Below are 24,867 nucleotides of genomic sequence, written 5' to 3' on the forward strand. Positions count from 1 at the left end.
GGAACATGTCTGATCCAGTTCTTCATGTGGTCAATACCTTCTCATTGTTCAGGACTGTTCAGAGTTAGATCCTGAGAGGTACATTTTCTGACCACCTACTATAAACAGTGCCACACTAGCTGTTGCTGTCACGTCAACCTGATGGTTTCTTTCCCACGTTACCTTCTAAGATCCAAAGACCTTATGTGTCTTACAGTACCTGGCAGATATGATTGATGAAGCAAATGAATATTCATTTTGCCTGTGTATCCTTAACACTTCTGAAATCTGTTTTGCCCTGTTGGTTTGTAGTACTGAAATATTGTGCAGTGTGTATGTGTTTTCATTCTCATTCTCCCATATCTAATCATATCTAATTCTCATACCCGGAAGGCAGGGCCTTGCTTTTCCCTGAAGATACCTGCCATAAAGGCATCCAGTAAACCCAGTAGAAAGTAATATCTTATTATTATTATTATTATTTATTTTTGAGATGGTGTGTCGGTGCCTGACTGCATGAGAAATGACAAATGGAAGGAGGCTGAGCAGACAAGTTTGAGAAAGCACAAAAAAGTGGTTAAAGAACTTCATCAAGCTGAGACAAGGAGAAATGTCTTAGGAGTCTGGTCAAATAGAGGGGTTTCATTCAAACAAAAAGCCAAGGGGATTAAGAATTGAGGCCACAATACTGAATTGGTGAACTCCGAGAATGTAATAAAAGTATACTAATGAAAAATAAGACAATGATTAAGCAATAGATAAGGAGTAGGAATAAACTGCAGTTTGTCTTCAGTTTCAGTATTGGGTCAAAATCTGCTCTTAGGTTTAATTTTGATCTTGTCCTTTGGAAGACCAAATAGCTGAATTTCTGATTAATCATTTCCATCATCTCTGAACCTGGCATGATCAATGATTGTATGATTTGTACTAAAGAACTGACCTTCATGTTTTCTGAAGCTTACTCTCAAATAGTTGTAGGGACAAAATAAACTTGGGGTGTGTGTGTGTGTGTGTGTACATATATAGAGAGAGAGAGATACATACATACATAGAGAGAGAGAGAGAGATAAAGCAGATTTAGCAAGCTGTTAACAGTTGGTGAGTCTGTTTACTATAGGTTTGAATTTTTTTAATAAGTTGAAAAACAATGAAAAGCAAAGTGAAATAGGAGATATTTCCTCCTGCAGGTGTGCACACACATGTAAATACCTAACATTTGGAGCACTGTTGTTGAACAAACAGAGTGGCAGGGAAGGCTTTCTCAAGGAAGTATTATTTAGCTGGTCCATGATGGATGATAGAATTTCAATAGGAAGGAGAGAGAAGATTGGTTTATCAAGCTACAGAATGACAATGTTTTTAAATATGAAAAATACAAGCCCTCCCTCCTCCTTGGACATGGATACCATCTCCTCCTGGCAATTCGATTAGTATGGGTGTATAACCAGCATATACTCCCTGTAAAAATTAGACACTTGAAATTTTAATACATTCTCATTAATTAAGAACATATAAAAGTGGTATAAAAATTTCAAGGGCAAGGTGCAGTGGCTAACGCCTGTAATCCCAGCACTTTGAGAGGCTGAGGTGGGAGGATCGCTTGAGGCCAGAAGTTCACGACAAGCCTGGACAACATAGTGAGATCGTATCTCTACAAAAAAAAAAAAAAAAGAAAAAAGAAAAGAAAAAACGAGCCAGGCGTGGTAGCTCACACCTGTAGTCTCAGCTACTCGGGTGGCTAAGGCAGAGCTTGAGCCCAGGAGTTGGAGATAGCAGTGAGCTATAATGATGCCACTATACTCCAGCCTGGGCAACAGAGTGAGACCCTGTCTCTGAAAAACAAAACAAAAATTAAAAAGGAGCAACCAGATTAATGTTTCTTAAGAGAACATTTCTTACATCATTGCACTCCAAAAAAGATGTTGAAGTACATGTGCATGCTTTGAAAGCTAACCTGCAGGTGGAAATTCAGAAACAGTTCTATCTTGGATACCAGTTACACTGTTCTGTTACTGTATTTCTAGATACATAGTTTAAGAACAACTTTTTTCCCTCAAAAGATTGTGTGAACAACAAATACAAGCAAAAATATTAGGGGGAGAAAGAATATATATCAGAGCAATAGCATTGTTTGTTATAAAAATATTCAAAGCACCTTCTTAGAGCAGTGCATAAAACTTGAGTTTGTGAGATTACTTCAGTGAAATTGCATTATAACTGTGAACCAAATCTGCAAAACAGATTGTTGAAAGAGATAATGTTTTTACCTTACTCAGTTGGTATTAGAGAAGAAAAGCCTAATAACACTATGGTAACAGACTCTGATACCAGCAGTATCTATAACAAAAAAAATCTTGTTCCTCCACTAGGCTCAGTATAAAGTAAGCAGATGTATATTATAGCAGTCAACAGTGTTTAGAAAATACTATTCCTGCAGTATAATATCAAAGTGAAGACGTAATTCTTAAATATTTTTAATAGTGAAAGTGTAATAGTTAGAAATTTGGATGAGAAAATTTATTCTTGTATCCTCTATTCTTAACCTTTTTAATGGATTTATTTTTATGACCAATAAAGGATGTTACTTCCAACCAGGCTAAAAGTATTTTACTATGTGACTGTATAAACTAATGATACAGGTTTTTAGTACATACCCGAGAAATGAGTCTTATTAATTTAAAGTTTTACAACATCTAGCTAAAGCCATCCATCTAATTGTGGGACCTCTAGATATGTGTCCTTTAACACCTTAGAACATATCAGTTTCATGATGAACATGACCACTTTACTATGATGATATGTTAGTTTGTACTTCAAACAAAACTATTTATTTCTGTCCTTTAATACCACTAGATAATTTTGACTAAAATAGGAGGAAATAAATGAAACACTGACCAATACAGGCCTTTGAAGAAAGTGCATTCTTCTAATATTGTCAGAACAAAAGTCCATGAATCTTCTTTTAAAGGAAAAAAGCATAGTTAGTCTTTTCTACCGAGACATCCCAGCTTTTTAAATTATTTGAACTGTTTATTTGAAGTAGACACAATGTAGTGATATGTGCCATGCTTCTGGAATTTCTATGAGTTTTATTTTCTAATATGAAGAATTAATGAAATATTTAAAATCTCAACTCTTCAATTAATATTTAAGACTTATAATCTCTGTCGACTAAAATACTAATCACAAGACTTTTTAAATTGCCCTAAATCAAAATTTGAATGACAAAGCACATTTCCCTTCATAAGCTTTACACATCTCTCCATTGACACCTCCCATCTCAGACTCCCGAAAAGAAGGCACTGTAAACCTAACTGTTGAAACATCAGAAGCTCTCGATCAGTTGTCATTTTTAATTATGGTATGTGTGGCCTCCTTTCAAATGTAAATATTCTGTGTTTTTCCAGTTAATTTGTTTATTGAACAAATGCATGTCAATATCCTCTTTCCTAGAGGGGATAAAAATCAGTATCAGAGATAATCCCTGTCCTTATATAAATTTGTTCCCTTTGTAAATAAACATTTTTGCTAGCCTGTCTACAAAAAAATTTATTTCTGAAATCTTTATTTAGCTGTACATACAACTATCAGTTTTGTAAAATGAAGTTGGCACTATTTATTTAAAAAGCTACATGTGGTGCAATTGTTTGCTTTTAAAAGGTGGTATTGTTATACCACAGCAGACAATTTTCTACTAGATAGAAAATTTCAAAGATAAATGTTGCAAATTTTATGGAAAGGAAAACAGCGGCCTAGAGTGTTTATTTAAGATAGTACTTCAGCTTTCTTTTAGGGACAGGAGATTCAGGAAGCAGGAATAAAACATTAGAAAATGGGAAATTTTTTTTCACACAATTCTGAGTCATTCTTATTCCCCCTACTCCCCACTCTTCCTTTTTTCTTTTTCCTTGTTTCTATCAGATACATTTCCACACAGCTTTAAGGAAAATTAACCCATTTTTTTTAGGGCAGTAGTCTTACAGAGAATATTGGAGGGGAAAAGATAAACCCAAAAGAACAGGCTTTGGAAGCCTTGGAATGTGAATGAAGCAAGATAATCTAGAAGGTGGAAGTAGAGACTGAAGAAATCATGTCAGAAATCATAGAGTGGTAGCAGAGATTAGATATGGACAAGTGGGGAATAGGAAGAACAGAAGAGAGAGATTGCCTGGGATAAGAAAATTAGGCATGGAAATTTAAGTGGAAAACAAACCCAGGTAGTTACCATTAGATAAAAATAAAATTTAAGATATTCCTCATAATACTACATATTCCTTCAGTAAGAGTAAAAAGTAATTCTTGAATGCTTGCCACGAAGGCAGAAAGAGGTATGTTTGTGATAGTCTTGGAGTTGTTGAAATGAGCTGTGAGCTAGTTTACGTTTACGGTGAGGAAGGAAACTTAGATCCATCCTTATAAGGATGCCTTGACCTGAAGAGTCAGAAGGCTTGCCTTAGGCTCTTCTCATATATTTGCTGCCTTCCTTTTCCCCTCTCCGATCTTCTCCACAGTGGGTTCCAGGAAGTGGTGCAGGCTTGATGGGAACTGGTTTTTAGTAAGTTCTGGTTGCTGTGTGCCTGCAGTGCCTTGTCCCTTTTTCCCTCTGTCCCTGCCTCAGATTGTGGATTGTGTTGCCCATGTTTTCTCCATTTCCCCCTCCCTTATTTCTGTTTCACATATATATTCATTTCTTTCTTGGTTTGGTCAGCTGTTAAGACAATATTCAAAGAAAATGGTATTAATCATATAAAAGCCATTTTGTGAATTTAGGAATAAGTTAGTGTCATCTACCACAAAGCATTTGTTCCACAAAAGGCTAGTTTGAGAACGAACATCATACAACAATCCTGTTCCAATCCCTAAAACACCTCTTTCATCATGGCATTCTCCTAAACTGCAGGATGAAAGACCAGCTCCTCAGTTTGTCATTCAACATCTACTCCTTCACTCCTTCCCTAAGACTCCAATCTTATTTTCTAACCATTTTTAAGTAAACCAATATTTGTATGTCAGGTTGGTTGCAAGGGGGTCATATATGAAGCAAGAATTAGCACATTCTCAAATAGAAATAACTAGCTTAGAAAATTAAATGCACTTCTACTTTACCAAGGTTTTTTTTTTTTGCTATTTTATTCCTTTATAACAAATGCTTATACATTATCATTTTGCTATTTTACAATCTAATTCAAATCGTCACATAGTATTAGTCATGCCTGTTATAAAACCAACTAAAACATTCAAATATTTAATAAAAGTACCCTTTTTTATTTTTCAAGTATGCTTCCTGATTAGCTGTTACTTTCAGTGTACAGTATTATGAGTATCAGGTTAGTTAACTACATCTATTCTGCATAGATGTTTAAAGAATATTCACTAGAATATTCTGTATGCTGAGATTTAAGTTATTCAAAGATTATACATGCTAAGTGAGAGTTTTCAAGTCATGCTGAAACATTTGTTTACTTTTTTAACTGACTTGGGTTTTTTTGCCTTTAGTAATCTCACAGTAGTAATAGTGAATATATATATATGTGAGGTTTTGTTTTGTTTTGTTTTTGAGACAGGGTCTCGCTCTATTGCCCATACTGGAGTGCAGTGGCACAATCATGGCTCACTGCAGCCTCAACCTCATGGGCTCAAGTGATCTTCCCTCCTCAACCTTCTGACTGGCTAGGGCTACAGACATATGCCACCATGCCCAGCTAATTTTTTTTTTTAATTATTTTGTAGAGACGGAGTTTTACCATGTTGCCCACGCAGGTCTCTTAACTCCCAGGCTGAGCCTGAGCCACCACACCCAGCCATGAATATCATTAAACATTTCTTCTCTTCGCTATTCACTTAACATGCGTGATCATTTTGTCAGAACTTGATCTGAGAAACCTGTTGAATCCCTGTGTCATTAGCTTTGCTCTGTAAAGTCAAACTGTTGAGATCTGGAATTTACATAATTTTCTGTATTATTTTTTTCCGTCATTTTCTTTAATTAAAAAAAAAAACTTTGGGGGTGTGGGGTTTTCATTTGTCTTTGATTATTTTGTATTTTCCTTATAAGCTTTTTGCTTAGTATTGGAATTGACTTTACTGTGAGGATTTGAATTCCTCTCAACCTATGTCTGTTTCTTAATAATAATAGTACCCACCTTACAGGATGAGTGTGAAGATTATGTAATAAATGCAAGTCACCTAGGACAGTGCGTGGCATGGCATTATTGGTAGCTATTTTAATTATTACTATTATTTTTGGTTACAACTTACTGTTTATACATGTGGTATTTTTTAACTTTATGGTAAGAACATAGGGAAAAAATATCATTACCCTCAAGTATGCATACAAAGTTTGGAAATTTTTATAGTATTTGTGAATACTCTGCTACTTTCAAAGAATGTCTGTTTTGTGTGTTGTACACATAGCATTCAACCAAAAGAGTGGGAATTTGGCCAACTCTATAATAGCTATAAATTTACTTATCATTAACAGAATCAGTCATTGTTTTACTATATTTTTATTAGTTTTAGAGACACAGAGTCTCTGTCATTCAGGCTAGAGTATATGGTGTAATCATAGCTCACTACAGCCTCATATTCCTGGGCACAAGCTGCGCTCCTACCTCAGCCTCCCAAGTAGCTAGTAATACAGGCACACACAACCATGCCTGGATAGTTTTTTATTTCTTTGTAGGGACAGGGTCTTGCTGTGTTGCCCAGGCTGGTCTCAGATTTCTGGCCTCAAGTGATCCCTGCCCCTCAGCCTCCCAAAGTGTTGGGATTACAGGTGTTAGCCACCAAGCCCAGCTCATGTTTTATTTTATATCATGTTTAAATATAGTTTACTTCTACACTTTTGTAGGCTGTATGAAAAGCTAAATCATCACTTCTAGCTAGTTTGACAAATACTTTGTATTGTGTTGTATATGAACTGGATTATTGAACTCTTAAAATAAATAACTGACCCTTCATATATCTATAAACATAAAATGTATTACTCCTTTCCTGAAGGATGGAGTAATCCTGTACATTATTTTCATTTTACATTTATCAAATCTGTAAATATGCTGCGTCTTACAGAATTGCCTTGAGGAGTGTGAGGCCTATAAAAAATGTAAAGAAAAGAAAAGGAGGACATTCTCCTTCTGTTTGTGTTTATGTCACTGTCTTTAGTTAAACAGCAAGTGTTATATGGTCAGTCATTTATTACATGCTTTACATGGAATCCATTAACTATCTCAGCTGTTGTGCTTCCTAATTAATTGTTGTCATGTATGAGACACTTTTGCAGTTCTAAAGCCAGAAATGAATCATCTTGTCTAAGAGATGTTGGTCCTTTGGACATCTGTTAAATTATCTTCTGTGGACAGTACTAATTGATAAATAAGTGCTGTTGGCTCAACATAGCCCCACATAATGGTTGTTAAGTTTGTTATTCAAGAGCAATTGTTCTAGTACCTGACTGGGGGAGACTGATGCCTCTAGGACAAGCTCATCCAATCCGGGCCCAGGATGGCTTTGAATGCGGCCAACACAAATTCGTGAACCTCCTTAAAACATGATGAGGTTTTGTTTGTTTGTTTGTTTGTTTGTTTTAGCTCATGAGCTATCATAAGTATATTTTATATGTAGCTCAAGACGATTCTTCTTCTTCCAATGTAGCCCAGGAAAGACAAAAGATTGGACACCCCTGCTCTAGAAGAAAGATTAAACCAAGAAAGCTTTGGGTTCTGGTTTTGATGGTTCCCCGTGTACCCCCCACCCACCCCACAGCACTAATTGAGCACCTACTATGTATGTGCTTAATGAATTAAAGCAGTGGGAATGTTTAAATGATTATTTGTGTACCTGTTTAAGTTTAGATACCAGGTTATCTTTATTTCCACCACAGTTGTTTGGTGGAACAGCCGTTTTTAAATCCATATGTGATTATGTTATTGGATAACTTGTCCTAAGGCACAAAAACTCATTTGTAGAAAACTCATATAACCAGCTAATTTTTTTTTTTTTTTTTTTTTTTTTTTTTTTTTTTTTTTTTTTGAGGCAGAGTCTCGCTCTGTTGCCCAGGCTGGAGCGCAGTGGCACGATCTCAGCTCACTGCAAGCTCCGCCTCCCGGGTTCGCGCCATTCTCCTGCCTCAGCCTCTGGAGTAGCTGGGACTACAGGCGCCTGCCACCATGCCCGGCTAATTTTTTGCATTTTTAGTAGAGACAGGGTTTCACCATGTTAGCCAGGATGGTCTCGATATCCTGACCTCAGGTGATCTGCCCGCCTCGGCCTTCCAAAGTGCTGGGATTACAGGCGTGAGCCACCGCGCCTGGCCATAACCAGCTTATTTTTTAAATTCCTTGTTTTAAATTTCTGTTTTGCTTTTTTGAGTGATTTTTTAAAGACTTGTTAAAATCTAAGCCTTCAAATAGTGAGTTTGTACTCTTAGAGTTTTGTTTAATTTCTGAACCCCTCCACTTTTTTTTAACCCATTGAGAAGGAAACCTCTATATGCATGCCAAACAAGCATTGATTGAGCTGGTTTCAGGCAACTATGTCTTTACCAGATAGTATCTCCTTCAAAAGAAAGTATTTGAGATGTCATCTGTAGGAGACTTCTATGAAGATTTGAATCTAAATCAGCTCTTCTTTTCCTAAGGGATTATTTTATTTTATTGCCTTATGTTTTGGCATATATGGTACAGTCTAGTCTCAAACTAGTGTTACCTGAGGCCCATGAAGATGCAAATGCAAAACATTCCACAGTCCAGAGCACATGGGACTTCTATAGAAAGAAAAAAAAATGCCCACTGAGAATGAACTCACACTCAAAGATTTCTATCTGTACCATGATACAATCTACCATTAAGGAGAATCTGCTGGAATACCATTTCTGAAACTTAACAGAACAAGTCAAGAGACAAAATAATTGTGTAAAGATAAAAAAATGAAATATGAAATATAATGAAAGAAGTCACTAATTTTAAAAAAACACAAATTTAGAAAAGAACCAGTGAACTTTATTCATTATAGATATGTTCCAGAAACATTCTATATAAACTGAATTTTTATAAATTGCAAAAGAAGGAATCTATTTGCCCCTCATCAAGTAATACCAAGCATCCTGCCTTGTAGGAGTTGAGAGTAATTTGCTGTATTGTAGGAAAGAGCACTGAGAATTGAATAAGATGCTCCCAATCTTCTAAGAGATTTGCTTCTCATGATGGGGAAAATTTTCTAGTTGCATGTTTTTCTACATTTATACATAAAAGGAAACTGAGAAAGACTTTTTTCAATTTAAATGTCTGTGGCATAAAGGTCTTTTGTTTTAAATCATTTGAATTGTACTTGAAAGCTAAAAGATAGTAGTCTTATCATGTAGCATGCTCTAGCATGTAGTTAGTATTCACAGCTGGATAGGTGTCATCTTTATGCATTATGGTTTTCAGGTGATGTTTAATTTCAGTTCCTTCACTGCCAGTTATTCAAGGGCCAGATAATATTCCTATGGGGTGGGGGGCTGGGGGAAGGTGGTGTTCTGTTTTGCTAATGTGTATTTCTTAGATACACATATTTTTCAGGATTTATTCCCTCACTATAATGAGTTTTTCCATTTTTATTTTGTCACTAATAAAAAATTAATTTTAGGGTGTGTGTTAGTTATTGGTGCAGTGCTCTCAAATTGGTTTTAAGAAAAGAGCACTTGAAATCTCAAAGAGGAGTTTTTTTTTTTTATGTATACTAACAACCTGTTTAAATAAACTGTAGTTTCATAGTGAGCCTAATGATGTTAACCATACCATTTTAGAGCTTTGTTACATGATTTACTGATTCATGGCATGGGGGCTTCAAATATTTGTGGGGTTGGGGGGTTCTCCATGGAAAAGTATTTTTAAAAAGAATGTTCTCACTGATTGCATATTTTCTCAGTAAAAGCAAGGCACCATTTATGTCCTTATCAAAATTTTTTGAAAAATTGAAAAACATTATCATTGAAAAATTATTTTAAATTGTCATTTTGAATGTTATCAGAATTAGTTTTTCATCTTGGAGGTGCTTACTTTTAAACATCTTTCTAAATTATGTTTAGAATCAGTTTGTCAGAAATACTGTATTAAAATTTTTTTTATATTTATGCCTTTCATGATCTCTGTCCTCTTACAAAATTACTTTTTATTTATATATGGAGTCTTGCCTATACCTTAAAGTGATGCATTCTCAGTTAATCTTATAACTAGTAACTAGGGGATGTAAGAGAAGGGAAGAAGAACTAATACTCATTGGATTCCTGCTGAGTGCCAGGCAGGCTATTAGAACCATTTGTGTACTTCAGTCTTCACAGCTACTGTGGGTATAGCTGTTATTTTCCTCATTTTACAGATGAAGAAACTGAATCTCAAAGATGTTAAGTAATTCATCCAAAATGAGAATTCCAGCCCAAGTCCAGCTAACTCCCAAACCCATATATTCTTTCCACAATACAACTCGTGGATCATGGAACTAGAATAAGCCTTAGAAATAATCTAAGCCTCTTATTTTGTTAGGAAAGAGAGGCTCAGAGTTGCAAAGTTAGTTATCCAAGAATGCTACTGCGTTCTTTTATGCTTTAGTCAACATAAAGAATGTTAACTCTTTCAAGAATTATTTTTAAGGAGAGATGATTCTGTGAAGTACAGAAATAGCACAGCTTCATTTTTAAGTACCTTTTAAGAGAAAGTAATGAGACAGCTGGGAGATACAGAGACACACAGACACACACACACACACACACATACGTGCGCACTATATTAGTTTCCTGTTGCTACTGTTACAGACTTAGTGGCTTGAAACAGTATGAATTTATTATCTTATAGTCTTATAGTTCCGTGGGTCAGAAGACTCAAATCAAGGTATTAGCATGGCTGAGTTCATTCTTGAGGCTTTAGGGGAAAAATCCATTTCCCTGCCTTTTTCAGCTTCTAGAGGCCAACTACATTCCTTGGCTCATGGCTCCTTCCTCACATCACTTATCACATCCCCTACTACTGACCCTGATCCTCGTGCCTCTCTCTTAAAGTACCCTTGAAATTATATTGGGCCCACCTAAATAATCCAGGATAATCACCCCCATCTCAAGATTCTCCGCCTAATCACAAGGCTGTTTTTATCATGTGAGGTAACATTCACAGGTTCCAGGAATTAGGATGTGGACATCTTTGGGGCAAGAGGGCATTATTCCATCTACTGCACATGTGTACCCACACATGCAGGTGTTGGGTGTGTGTTTATCACACATAAATTAAAACCTTTCTTATCCAGGGTCATCTGGGAATTAGCCATTCTAAATAAATGTTTTCTATATTGCTATATCCAAGTCGTATTTTTAAAATTACCTTTTTATGGAAAATGTTCCAAAAGGTGCTGTCCTCCCTGCCTTTGAAAACTGTTATTCTCAATATAATTTTACCTATCATTGAGAAAAGGTGGCTATCATTGTAAACATCAGTTATTGAGCTATGCTTCAAATACAGCTATAAATGCTAATGTAGGCGTAACTAGTTTGATACACAGAACTCAGAGGGTATTAACCCCTGCAATGGAAGTGCAGTTTGCTTTATGGTCATTTTTTATCATTTGCTTGTTTGTCAGGAACATGACATGAAGGATGTATAACTGCCCAGCCCCCTGATCAAAATAATGTGATGGGCTTTCTGGAAAATTGAGTCAGAGATCGGAGTAGTCTTGTAGGTTAAGGGTGGGAAGACTTGTTTTCTCAGCCTCTAAACTTCTCCTTCTGGCAATTGCAAATTCTTTGCTATTTGTCACTATTCAAAACATTATTTCCTATTTCTGAATCACTAATATCTAAGGACCGCAAACAATTCCTTATCAGTTTGCAAGTATTCTTTCTCATTTTCCATAGTTTGTTGATAAGGTCTAGAAAAGAATGCTGGCTGCTTCAAGAGCTTTTATTAGCGAGTTTTTACCTTGATTGTAGAACATGTTTGCTGATGTGACCAGACCACTCATTTCTTAGGTTCTCTTTAGCATTTAAATAGGAAGTAGCAGCAATACAAATGTTTATGTTGGAGTGCCCGGCACATATTGAATGCTTACTAAATTTATTATTTCTATTATTAGTTTAGCCTATATGAAGTCCCTTGTGAAATAATATTATAACCTGTAGGAAAATTTAGTAAAGGAACATGGGACAGAAAAATGTTAAAGAGATCTCCTTCCTCAGGATATTCTCTAGTCTTCCAGCTTTTACTCTTAAGTTATGGTTCTAAAACGCTCTTTTACCTAAAAAACAATAAGAGGTTATAACCCCTCAGAGACCACGAGCCTGTCGTGTGTTAGCATTTGTTCAACAAACAGTGGGCTCTTTCTGTATGCCAGGCAGTGCTTTGGACATCAGTTGAAAAGACAATACTTTCATGAGTAATTCATGGTTTCATGAGGAGGTCCTACTGCAAGTATAGTATTGAAGTAGGAATATGATGGCAGGACCCCCAAAGAGGAGATTGCTTACATTTCAATAGATAAACACATAACACTTCTTAAAACTTAGGGATCAAGATTTTGTTTCCTGCTTCAAAAGGTGATAGTTGTGGGAGTCTCTGACATTAGAACATGTTGGAACAGTCAGTGTGTCTGTTTAATTCAGTGTGGTTTAATTCATGAACACCTGTCAGAATAGAAGTTGACAAACATCATCATCAAAGTAGATCCTTTTATTATCATTATAAAATATTCAAGTTTAAAACTCTGTCCAGAAATGCACAGGATTCTTTGCAAACTCAAATTTTATTATTTTTCATCCAGTTATACTTTGGTTTTAACGAAATGTCTCCATTTAAAACACCATAAAGTCAACAAAATTTATTAAAATTTTTAATGAAAACTGAGCGAAAGATGTGACAAACTGTAGAGGATATCCAGATAACACATAAACAAATGAAAAAGTGTTCAACATTATTAGCATTTAAGGAAATGTAAATTAAAACCACACTGAGGTATCATTACACCCTATCAAAATGGCTATAATGAAACATAGTGATAACACCAAATGCTAGCAAGGATGCAGAGAAACTAGATCACATTGCCAGTGAGAATATAAAATGGTACAACCACTCTGGGAAGGAGTATGGCAGTTTATTATAAAACTAAATATGAGCTTAACATATGACCCACCAATTACACTCTTGGGCATTTATCTGAGAGATATAAAAACTTATGTTCACACAAAACACATACACAGATGTTCATAGCAGCTTAATTTGTAATAGCTTGAAAATGGAAACAACCCTGCGATATTGTGATTTCTAATAAGAAATATATACTATTTGGTCCTGATTTTTGGCACAAAGCTACTAAAAGCCTTGCGATGTCAGAAATGTTAAGTGTCTTCTGATGCTAATGAGGTGACTGGTGGCTGGGGTCTCCTGGAAGTCCTCAGGATGGAAGCTGGTTGCCATCATGTCACAATCATGTGATTAGAGGGTTGGAACTTTCAGCCCCTTTCCCCTATAACCCTCAGGGAGAGGAGAGGGTCTGAAATTTGAGTTGATCACTAATGACCAATGATTTAAATCAATCATGCCTACATAATGAAGCCTCCATAAAACCCCTAAAAGCAAGGTTCAGAGAGGTTCTGGGTTGCTGAACTCATGGAGGTTGTTGTACCCCAAGAGGGCATGGCAACTCTATACCACCCCCACCACCCCACCCCACCCCTTATGGTTCGTACCTTACCTTATGCTTATCTTCTTAACTGTTCAGCTGTGTCCTTTGTAATATATTTTATAATAAACCAGTAAAGGTAAGTAAAACGCATTTATGGATTGTGTGAACTGCTTTAGCAAATGATTGAACCTGAGGAGGGGGTTGTGGGAACACCCAATTTATAACAGTCAGAACTTGGATTGGCATCCGAAGTGAGAAGCAGTCTTGTGGGACTGAGACCTAAACCTGTAGGTTCTGACTCTAAATCCAGGTGGATAGTATCAGAATTGAACTGTGGGACACCCAGCTAGCATCAGAAAATTAGTTGTCAGGAGAAACTCCTCACCCCACATTTGGTCACAGAAGTCTTCTGTGTTGAGAGAGTAGGAAAAACATTTTGATTCTTCCAATCTCATAGAAACCCAGATGCCCTTCAGTGGGTAAATGGGTAAACAAATTGGTACATCTATTACTGTTTGGTTCTTAGTCTTATTTGGAGAAAGAATTCTGCCAAGCTGCTGGTTTAGCCAGAGAAAGAGAATTCATTGAAGGAAAATACAGAGTAGGCAGTTTATCTAGAGAGACAGTACACTCTGAAAAGATGAGGCAGGGCGAGCTGCTGAAAGAGAGTGAGCCAGCAGCACCCCGAGAGTGGTGGGTTTTTATGATTTCAGATTTTTTCTTGAAGTTCCTGCCTCTTTCTTAAGTCTCTGCCTTTTTACTTTGTTTAGTTTTCTGCATCTGCCTTAAGTCCCTGCCTTTTCCCTCACCTAGTTCCCGCCCCAAGGTTGTGGGACCCTCCCTTACTATTGGTGTGCACGCGTGAACCCGATGTTGGACACAAATTGCTTCTGCGAATCTCTTAGGAATTTTCTCCTTTGCCCTCTTCCCTTTAGCATGCATCTAGCTACATTCTGGCAGGTTAACTGGCAGAGTGAGCAATCACTGGGGTCTTAAGGGGGATTCCTTTCTGCCTAGGTATTTCCCCTCCTGTCTGTTCATATCTAGCACGCCTGTTTGGGGTGATCCCTGGGGCATGAGATTTTCCAGACTCCTTTTCTCAGGGCATCCCTTCTCCTCCTCATGTCTGGTTATCTGCCTGTTCTACCACATCTATGCCGTGGAATACTACTCATCAATAAGAGAGGAACAAATTATTGACACGTGCAACAGCTTGGATGGATCTTAAGGGAATTGTGCAGAGTGAAAAGAACCAATTTCAATTGGTTACCTACTATACGATTCCATTTATATAGCGTTCTTGAAATGATAAAGTTGTGGAGATGAGGACAGAGTTGTAGTTGCCAGGAATTGAAGTAAAGGGAGAAGGCAACTATGGCTATCGCAGGGTACCATGAAGAATGTTTGTGATAGAGTTGTTTGTGTGTTGACTGGTGGTATTCACACAAATCTATACATGTGATAAAATTACATAGAACTAAATATACTTAATATGCATGAGTGCACATAAAAATGAAATCTGGAAAAGGTCAGTGGACTGCATTAATGTCAGTTTCCTGCAGTATACTGTAGTTATACAGGATGTTTTCATTGGGGAAAATTGAGTGAAAAATACATGGGATCTCTTTATTTCTTACAACTGTACATGAATCTACAATTATCCCAGAATTATAAATTTTTAACAAAAGAACAGAGGCATTGATGCTGAGAGACAAACCGTAGGCTTTTGGATCAGCACAATTGTGTTCAAATTCTGGCTTCCACTTACCACTTGTGGGATCTTGAGCCAGTTCTTTAACCTCCCTTTGCCTTAGTTTCATCATTTTTCAAGTGGTTGCCAATAATATTATTTTCCCTATTGAGTTGTTTTGAGGGTTAATTATCAATATTATGTAAGCCACTCATTGGTTAAATTGGGATCGTAAAAATATTTTATCTTTTCATTTAGCACTTAAAGGGATAGGCACTCTGCCTTCTCCAGAGAAATTTTAATATCACGAGATAGTCTCTGTTTCATTAACTTAGGCTAGTGTCTTTATTTCTTCTTTCATGGAGTTTACTCTGTTGTTCTTTTACTACCTTCCTGAGTTGGACACTTAACTCATTAAATATCTGTCTTCCTTCCTAATGTATGTGTTTGAAACTGTAGATTTCTCTTTTACAACTGTTTTAGCTGAGTCACAAAATTTTGATATTGGCAACCCAATATTTTCATTGTCATTCAGCAATAATAGTAACTGATTTTTTTCTTTGATCCAAGAATTATTTGAAAATGAGTTTTTCAGTTTCCAAACATATGATAGGGGGATCTTTTATATGTAGATTCTGACTTTACATTATGGTCTTAATAATGTCAATTCTTTGAAATATGTAAAGCTTCTTTTGTGGCTTAGCATGGGATGAGTTTTTACAAATGTTTCTTAAATGTTCCTTAATCATTAAGTGTAGGATTGTATCTTCATTCACTCCCTTGATTTTGTTTATCCAATTGTTCAGATCTCCAATATCCTTACTAATCTTTAGTCTGGTTGACCTATCAGTTACTGTGGTGAAAATGTCCCTCTTTGATTATAGCTATGTCATTTTCTCCTTATAATTTTGCACATTTTTACTTTGTATACTTTTGGCTATATTGTTAGATACAGCACATTCAGAATTGTTACTGTTTTCTTGATGAGTTGTTTATTTTATCAGTAACGTTCTTTGTTTCTAACAATGCTTTTTCCCTTAAACATATTTTGATCTGATAATGTAGTCATTTAAGCTGTTTTTGTTAGCTAGTGTTTACACAGTATATGTATCTAGGATTTAGAATTCTCAGGAAAAACATTTCTCTTCTCATTCTAGAGCCCACGCTTTCTTTGGTAAGTTTCTTTGCTATCTCTGTCATAAGGCATATCTTTTCAAGTCCATGCATTTACTGAAAGACTAGCCATTCGAGTTTCCTAATTGATATAAGGGCGCTCAATTCTAAATTCTTGCAACATACACGCCTAAGATTTCATCTTCATTTTCCATGAGGGCATCAAAACCCAAACCTCCACTTTATTAAGACTGAATACCATCTTTTACTCCCTTCCCTCTTCCCAAAACCCCACCCATGGCAGGTGCAGTCTCAGCTCGTTGCGCTTACTATAATTTTTGGTTTTTAATTCTGGGCTCTGGGAATTCCCCTTACAGATTTTGCTATGCATTTTAAAGAATGTTGGTTATATTTTCTTCAACATTTCTAGGCATTTAAGATGTGTGTGTAGGTGTCATGGATTATCTGGTCTGGCATGATGCTAGAAGGGCAATTCTCATTAGAAGTACTAATTTAACCTGAGAATGGTGTCTCTTGTTCGACAACCACATAAGTCTCTAGATTTGCCCTTTCTGAGACTTCGCATCATGTAAATTACATAAATCTGGTGTTTGACTGGATGCTGGATGCCCTGGTGGAGTGGCAGCACCTGCAGAGATCTGCATGTGTGTTTTTCTTGGTTCAGAGCTATTTTGAACATAGGGTACCAAAACACTGTCTTTAGAACCCTGAGATTTTTGTATATTTCAACTTAAAATTTAAGAACATTTATGAACATAATATTAATCAATAATATTCACATCTTATTGCCGCTTACATAACACTTTTATTAAACAGTTTTAGTAGTTATAAAACTGATTTGCACTTAATTTTTTTCAGTTGAAGTGTTTTAAAAATGATATGGTCATGTTTCACAATTATATGTAAGCAGCATACAGTGGTGATCTAGCTATCACAGGGCAAAGGTAGGATGCACTAATATTACATTTTAAAAATAAAATTTAAGAAGGAAAAGGTTTCTAAATTACAGCTAATTGTAACTAGTAATATAAAATAGTAAATTGTAACTACTATAATTATACTAATATAGTTCTATGAACTGGGCATGTTATTTATATAAATGCCTTAGTTTATGTTTTAAAACTGTGTTATAGGCCGGGCATGTTGGCTTACACCTGTAATCCTAGCACTTTGGGAGGCCAAGGCAGGCGGATGACTTGAGGTCAGGAGTTCAAGACCAGCCTGGCCAACATGGCAAAACCCTGTCTCTACTAAAAATACAAAAATTAGCTGGGTGTGGTGGCGGGCACCTCTAATCCCAGCTACTTGAGAGGCTGAGGCAGGACAATCGCTTGAACCCGGGAGGTGGAGGTTGCAGTGAGCGAAGATCACGCCACTGCACTCCAGCCTGGGCAACAGAGCGAAACTCTATCTCAAAAAAAAAAAAAAAAAACTGTTAGAGAATAATATTTATTTTCTTTGTATTAGTACTCTCATGCTTTTTGGTGTTTGAATATTATAAATGTACAAAATCCTTAAAATAACTGGAATCTAACAAAAGTTTTCTTTGAAATTTTTTAGAAGTCAGAGTCAATTTCTCCCCATGAACATTCCTGTAATTGTATCAAAAGTAAATTCAGTCCCTAAAACATTTGTTAAATAACAGGACTCTTTATAAGAAGCAGAATGTCATGGTTTTGCTGTTGATGTTTATTTCTCTGTGCCCAAAATGACAAATTCTAAAATGATGATCTCTGTTGATTAATCTCATGTGCCCAAGAAAAAAATCAAGTGTATGTTAACCAATAGCCTGGGCTATTTTGTCTGATAAAATAGGCAATTTTATTAGACAAAAATTGTCTATAGATACTGTTAATAAACACTTTGTCTAACAAAATATAACTTTACATTTTCTTGTAGGTTACCTTCCGAACAAGAATCTATCACTGTAATATTAACAGCCAAGGTGTGATCTGTCTGGACATCTTAAAGGACAACTGGAGTCCGGCTTTAACTATTTCTAAAGTTCTCCTCTCCATCTGCTCACTTCTTACAGATTGCAACCCTGGTAAGAGACTTTAAATCTAGTATGAATTGGAGCTTGTCAAGATTTAAATGTCAGACCCTTAGTAACTTGTTTATACTGCTACTACCACTACCACCACTGCTTCTACTACTGTTATTGTTAAATTTTCATAGTATGTAACTATTTTCTTTTTAAATTGGGTCTTCTCATTAGTGTTTTTAAGACCTATCATTTGCCAAAAAGGAAAAAGTATAGTGTGGTAAAAAAAATAATGAAAAATCATTTTAGATGGGAAAGTGCATTTAAAGAATGAATGAAGTTATCCTGCCAAATAATAATAAAAATTCAAGTTGAATAGCTTAATCTTTAATTAGATGCCTACTAGAAGATGTTAATTTGAGGAATGTGGGCTATTAAAATCTGATAACAACCAGGCAGCACCATGCAGACGTGACCTTTTTGGCATCCTAATAACTGTGCATCCTGACAAGCTATTATAACGGTCCTGAATGGTCTGTTCTAGGAAATACCCCAAAAGTAAACAAGGAAATACACCTCCCAAGAAAACGAAAAAGTCTATAGCCAGGCCTTTATGGCTTGCTGGTGTGCTTACCACTGAAAATTCTTAATTCCTGGGCCATGTCTTTACAAATTGGGTTTATTTTAGAAAATACAAAAATCCAAAGATAGCTATAGGGTTTTCATTGATGTTCTCAGTGGGAGAATTATTTTATGAGTAATTAATAGCTTAAATATTGCATGAGATTCCCTCTTCTACAATCATGAGTAAACTCTGTTCACTGGATACATGAAGTTTTACACAAATGGAAATGACGAGTATCAGTGGGGTTGCTTAGGATCCTGGCTGTTTTATAAAACATCAAGAAATAACAGTCTTTCTACTTTTATATTTCTTTATTTTTCAGCAGTAAAATCTTTTTTAAAGTAGCAAATTAGTTTTTTTTTTTTTTTTTTTGAAACTGAGTCTCACTGTGTCACCCAGGCTGGAGTGCAGCGGCACGATCTTGGCTCCCGCAACCTCCGCCTCCTGGATTCAAGCGATTCTCCTGTCTTAGCCCCCCAGGTAGCTGGGATTACAGCCGTGTGCCGCCAAGCCCAGCTTATTTTTGTACTTTTAGTAGAGACGGGGTTTCACCGTGTTGGCCAGGCAGGTGTCGAACTCCTGACCTTGTGATCCGCCCGCTTTGGCCCCCCAAAGTGCTGGGATTACAGGCATGAGCCACTGTACCCAGCCTGCCCAAAAAATAAAATTGTGCAGGATCATTATAAAATATTTTTTGAATTAATTCATACTTTACTACAGACAGTAAAGTCCAATAATGTTACACTAATTTAAAGTTAATTTTGTTCTTTCAGTCCTGTTGTTCCCATTTTAATCCCATTTGTCTGTGACTGTGTATAACCTTGTATAACCTCATTTGGAGGTAATGTTGCAAGAAGGCTTTATTTTTTTTTTTTTTTGAGGTGATTTCGAAGCCTGGCCTGCTTTGCCTCCAAGTCAGCTGAAATGGAATCTGTTACCCTGAATAAGCCTGTATATGACAGCCTGTTCTCTCTACAGATATTCCTGCTTAAAGGAATAGATTCATTCCACCAAAGCCTTCTCTCAGCAATCAAAAAGACTTCTGTTCAGTGAACTAGTTTTTTTTTTTTCGCTGCGTTTCAGAAAATTACAAATGCATTCTGCAAAATCTTAAAAATCACTCCTAACTAAAGCAGAACCACATAAGTAAAAGAAATAGATTTTGAAATAATGCTATTGATAGTAAGAACAAGCCTAAAAATAATGTTCCATAAAACCAAAGACAGCCTGCCTCATATGAGACTAGAAGAGAATTTGTAAAATACATGCTAACATTTAGTTTATCACACTTTTTAACACATAAAAAAAAAGTTTCCTAATTGGTTTTTATGAATGTTGACACTTCTAGAATCTTAAATAGAGTTGTTTATTTTAAAGTAGTCAAATGTCCATTCTTTTGCTTAATGGACTTATTTCACACTGTTATCTGGTACACTTTCAATCTCTGTAGGTTTTTTTACCTACAGAGGTAGGAAAGATTAGGTTAGATTGAAGTTTATCTTAAATCTATCTTCAAATTATCACAAAAACAAGTTTGATAGAATAGGAATAAATAAGATTTTCCTACACTGAATCTGTAGAGCTATTTTAACCCGGAAATGCTGTCACCTCAAAAGTAGGCCTTGTATAATGATACAAATTTAACTCACTTAAAAAATACTTTCTCACTCTTATCCGTACATAAGCTTATTTTTTAAATCTTTTACATACTCTTTTTGTAATTTGCACTTGTCTCTTTAAAGAAGTTTTGGTCCATTCCAACACAAATGTTCTTTAGGGTATGACTACCCATCCTTATCAGCATGATATTTGTAGACAGCAGATGTAGATTTGAAAACCAGTTTAATTGTTTATTAGTCATATCACATTGGATGGGTCACTTAACTTTCCACAGGCTTAGTTTTTGATATAAAATTGGGATTAGTACCAGCCCTGCCTAAATCACTGGATTCCTCTGAGGTTAAAATGAGATGGTATATGTGAAAGCCATTTATAAATGGTAATGTGTTGTTGATATTGTTACCCAGACTATTTGGGACACCAAATGGGCCCACAATAGATGACCGATAAACACCTACTCAGTTTAATTTAACTGGGGAGATAGTATCGAATAGTATCTAACACCGTCACCTCAACATTGACACTTGGATTTTACAATCGAAAAAAGCTGAACCTTGACTTAGTAGGATTATCACTCAGGTGGCAAATGTCCAAACGTTATCAGCCAGTTGATGGGTGCACCAGCAATAATCATTCTGTTTTCAATGCAATTGTCTAGGTAGATCTAACTGCTGGTCTTATTAGGCCACCACTTCATGATGGTGTTTATTGAGCCTGATAGAGCATTCTTTTTTTTTTTTTTTTTTTTTTTTTGAGATGGAGTCTCGCTCTGTCGCCCAGGCTGGATTGCAATGGCACGATCTCAGCTCACTGCATCCTCTCCTCCCGGGTTCAAGCAATTCTCCTGCCTCAGCCTCCCAAGTAGCTGCGTCTACAGGCCCCACCACCATGCCTGGCTAATTTTTTGTATTTTTAGTAGAGACAAGGCTTCACCGTGTTAGCCAGGATGGTCTCAATCTCCTGACCTCGTGATCCGCCCGCCTCGGCCTCCCAAAGTGCTGGGATGACAGGCGTGAGCCACCCAACCAGCCAAGCATTCTTATTTGTTAGACGTTACCTGGCTTTTTCTGAGTTTAGTCTTGCTTACTAAACATTATTTAATTTGTGAATTGCCAAAGTTGAGAATACCATTGGGGAATCAAATTTCTGTGCTTTCTTATTTGTAAGTACTTTCTTCTGGAGTCATTATTTAACACATAAAATTTAAGTTCTATTTGGTTTCATCTTTTGAAGTTTGTTTTTGCTATTTTGTGGACTTTTTAAAAACTCTTAGATGTTTGGTAATATTCTTTATATGAAATCTGTTTCTTTAACAATTATTTAAAATGTGCTTATATTATGGCCTTCAGACCTATTTAAAAAATGGGTATTTTACCTCATACAAAATTAATCATTCTGAGAACACTGACAATTAGGAGATCAACAGTTTTCCTTTACCTGACGCTTAGTTTACAGAGTTATGGCTATAAATATTTCTAACCTTTTTTTCCTTCTTGAGACGTGTATAGGTCTGTATATCATCTAGCATTATTTTATTAATCTCATTTCTATTTGTCTGCTCTACTACTATTACTCTCTAAAGTGTTTTTGAGCTTGTTTTGTTCTAAACTCAGTTATGATGTATCATTTAAAATTTTCCCCCAAATATGTATGACTCTTATGAGACAGTCAGAAAGTTGACAATGAAACATTTGATATTGAGAAATTATTGCCAGAAATTTTTGAGCATGATAATGGAATTGTACCTGTCCTTACCTTTTAGACATCTGTACTGGACTATTTGCAAATAAAATTCTTTGATATATGGAATTTAGTTCAAAATAATCCAGAAAGATTGTAGATGGGGAGGAATATGGAAGATACTGAGATTGACCATTGTAACTGTTGAATCTGAGTGATGAGTATACACATGGGTGCTCATTATACTCTTCTATGTTTGGATATGTTTGAAATTCTTCTTAATTTTTTTTAGTTGCTAAAAATCAGACATACTAACAGTGTGACATAAGTCCTCGTTTAATGTCATCAGTAGGTTCTTAGAAACTGCAACTTTTAGTGAAATGAGATAATGTATAATGAAACCAATTTTACCATAGGCTGATTGATCTAAACAAGGGTTAAGTTCCTGTGGCATACAGTACTTCATTTTGCTTGAAGTTGCAGTTTCCAAGAACCTATCAGCCACATTAAGTGAGGACTTAAGGTAATCTGTAAATGGTACCTGATTTGGCTCTCTTTTGCTCTTGAAGGGAATCATCTGGGCTCTGACCCTGGCTTGTGTATTTCATTCCCCTGTTGTCTGCCTTCAGACCATAAGCTGCCTTGTGGTGCAGCCTGGACCAGCAGGGGCTTGCATTCGTAAGCAACCATGAAGTGTTTGTCTGTCTCTCTTCAAACAGGCAGAACTACACAGGTCAGGTCAAATGAAAATGCTCTAAGCATACCCACAAACATCAACACTCAGGATGGATGAGCTGCTCCCTCTCCCTGCATCACCTTTCAAATAAAAATCAAGTATCGGTTACTCCAGTCTTAGATGTGTGCAGATCTGTATTAGAACAACAAATAGAGCTAAGAATGGCCACTAATTAACCCTCAGCCTTGTATAGTGATTAAGCTGAGGGTGAGCACAGCTGCAGTTTCATTGGTAAAAGCTTTATTCTTCTCAAATGGACTGAGCAAAAGAAAAGAGGAATTTGCTCCCAGTGGCTCTTTTATAGTGATCTATAAAAGCTTGGGAGAATGTTTCCTTCTTCATTCTCCAACATCACAATTTTTTGTTTCAGATCACTTAAGGCCCTTTTTTTAAGCAATGAAAACAATTCTTATTCATAAATTGTCTCTGATACCTTAGCTTTGATTGTTATTAATTGCTTATCTTTGGATTAGTTATGATTAGGTAGTAAATTGTGTTAGTAAATATTAAAATTTTACAATTGATAGTGACTGCTGGTGGGTGGGAACCATTAAGTCAGATTAATTATTTCAGCACACTTATATTTGTGTAGATTATTTATACCAAGTTTGGGAGCCGCTAGACTGATGAAAGGTACATATAACACCTCAGTAGGATTCTAGTGCTTACACAATAGTGTGAACCTTGCTTCTGCATGTCTCATTCTACTATACTTGAGAACTGGAAAAGAACAATTTCTTTAAGTGAAATTCAGGTAAAATGGTAAGTCTACCTGTTTTCAAAGCAGACTGTTTTAGCAGGGCTACAAAAAAAAAATTTTTTTTTCCTAGAACAATAACTACAGTTGGCTACCTAGATACCAGATTTCTTCTGATGCCTATGGCTTTTTTAAAGTGAAAAATATTAAGTAGAAATACGTGGCACAACATACAGCTAACTTCAGACTGTTTTCTTGTGAAAAGTTGGCTTGTCTTCTGTATTATTACCTGCTAAATTCTAAAAGTCACTGTAATCAATACTTCCAAATATGGATGTAGAGAGACTCCACATTATTGTCATTTAACTTCACTGGCACCTCATACAAAGAAAAGGAAAGCTGTGGTTATAGAGTTCATACTTTGCTCCTGTTGTTTAAGTAAATATTAAATAAGTGCTATTAATCAATCTACCTGGTATTTTTAATAGCAAGACAGTAAACAAAGTTCAAAACGTTTATTAAAGCCTTTGGGTTCCAATTCAGTATTATCTGTAGAATCCTGGGACACCGTCCCCTTCCCTCCCCTAAGTTTCCCATAGGCTTACTCAGATGCATTTGAAAATAATGCTATTCATAATGTTGAGGTTCTAGAAAAATTGAAGGCTTATTAAGATGGATGAATAAAATCAGGGAATATACGTTCCCTGTTTTGTGAATTAAAGAAGATATACAGAAGTGATTGTGTACCATCATAAATTTGGTTTAAAAAAACAAAAAATAACAATTCTGAGATGCTTACCTTGACCCCTACATATTTGTAAATGCAATTTTTAAATGATATTAAAAGGATTATTTCCCTACTTTGTCAATTCTGTAAAAATAAACCATTTCTTTAGTTGTCTTACAAGAGATACTGGTGTATAATAATGCAAACAAAAATATCCATTAGTTTGTAGCACTTTTATCAAAGAATGATTTTCTAGGAAATACTGAATGAGAAAGGAAAGCCAAAATTACCCCATTGTAGGCTTAGATCTTGGATTCCCTAGTTGTGAAACAAGTCAAAAGGATTCATCCTCTT

The 24,867-nt window shown here is 36.0% G+C and overlaps 1 protein-coding gene across 3 annotated transcripts in view; it reads left to right on the forward strand.

The window, feature by feature from the left end:
- The window catches only part of UBE2E2 (ubiquitin conjugating enzyme E2 E2), a 385,761-nt gene that overhangs the window by 308,911 nt on the left and 51,983 nt on the right, over window positions 1-24,867 (forward strand). For all 3 annotated transcript variants that reach the window (XM_034955968.3, XM_055109560.3, XM_003826171.5), the window contains exon 5: window positions 18,344-18,491. In XM_034955968.3, the coding sequence (XP_034811859.1) occupies window positions 18,344-18,491 (148 nt within the window). Of the gene's footprint in view, window positions 1-18,343; window positions 18,492-24,867 lie in introns of those variants that run through there.

This window comes from Pan paniscus, chromosome 2, assembly GCF_029289425.2.
Source record: "Pan paniscus chromosome 2, NHGRI_mPanPan1-v2.0_pri, whole genome shotgun sequence".
Lineage (NCBI taxonomy): Eukaryota > Metazoa > Chordata > Mammalia > Primates > Hominidae > Pan > Pan paniscus.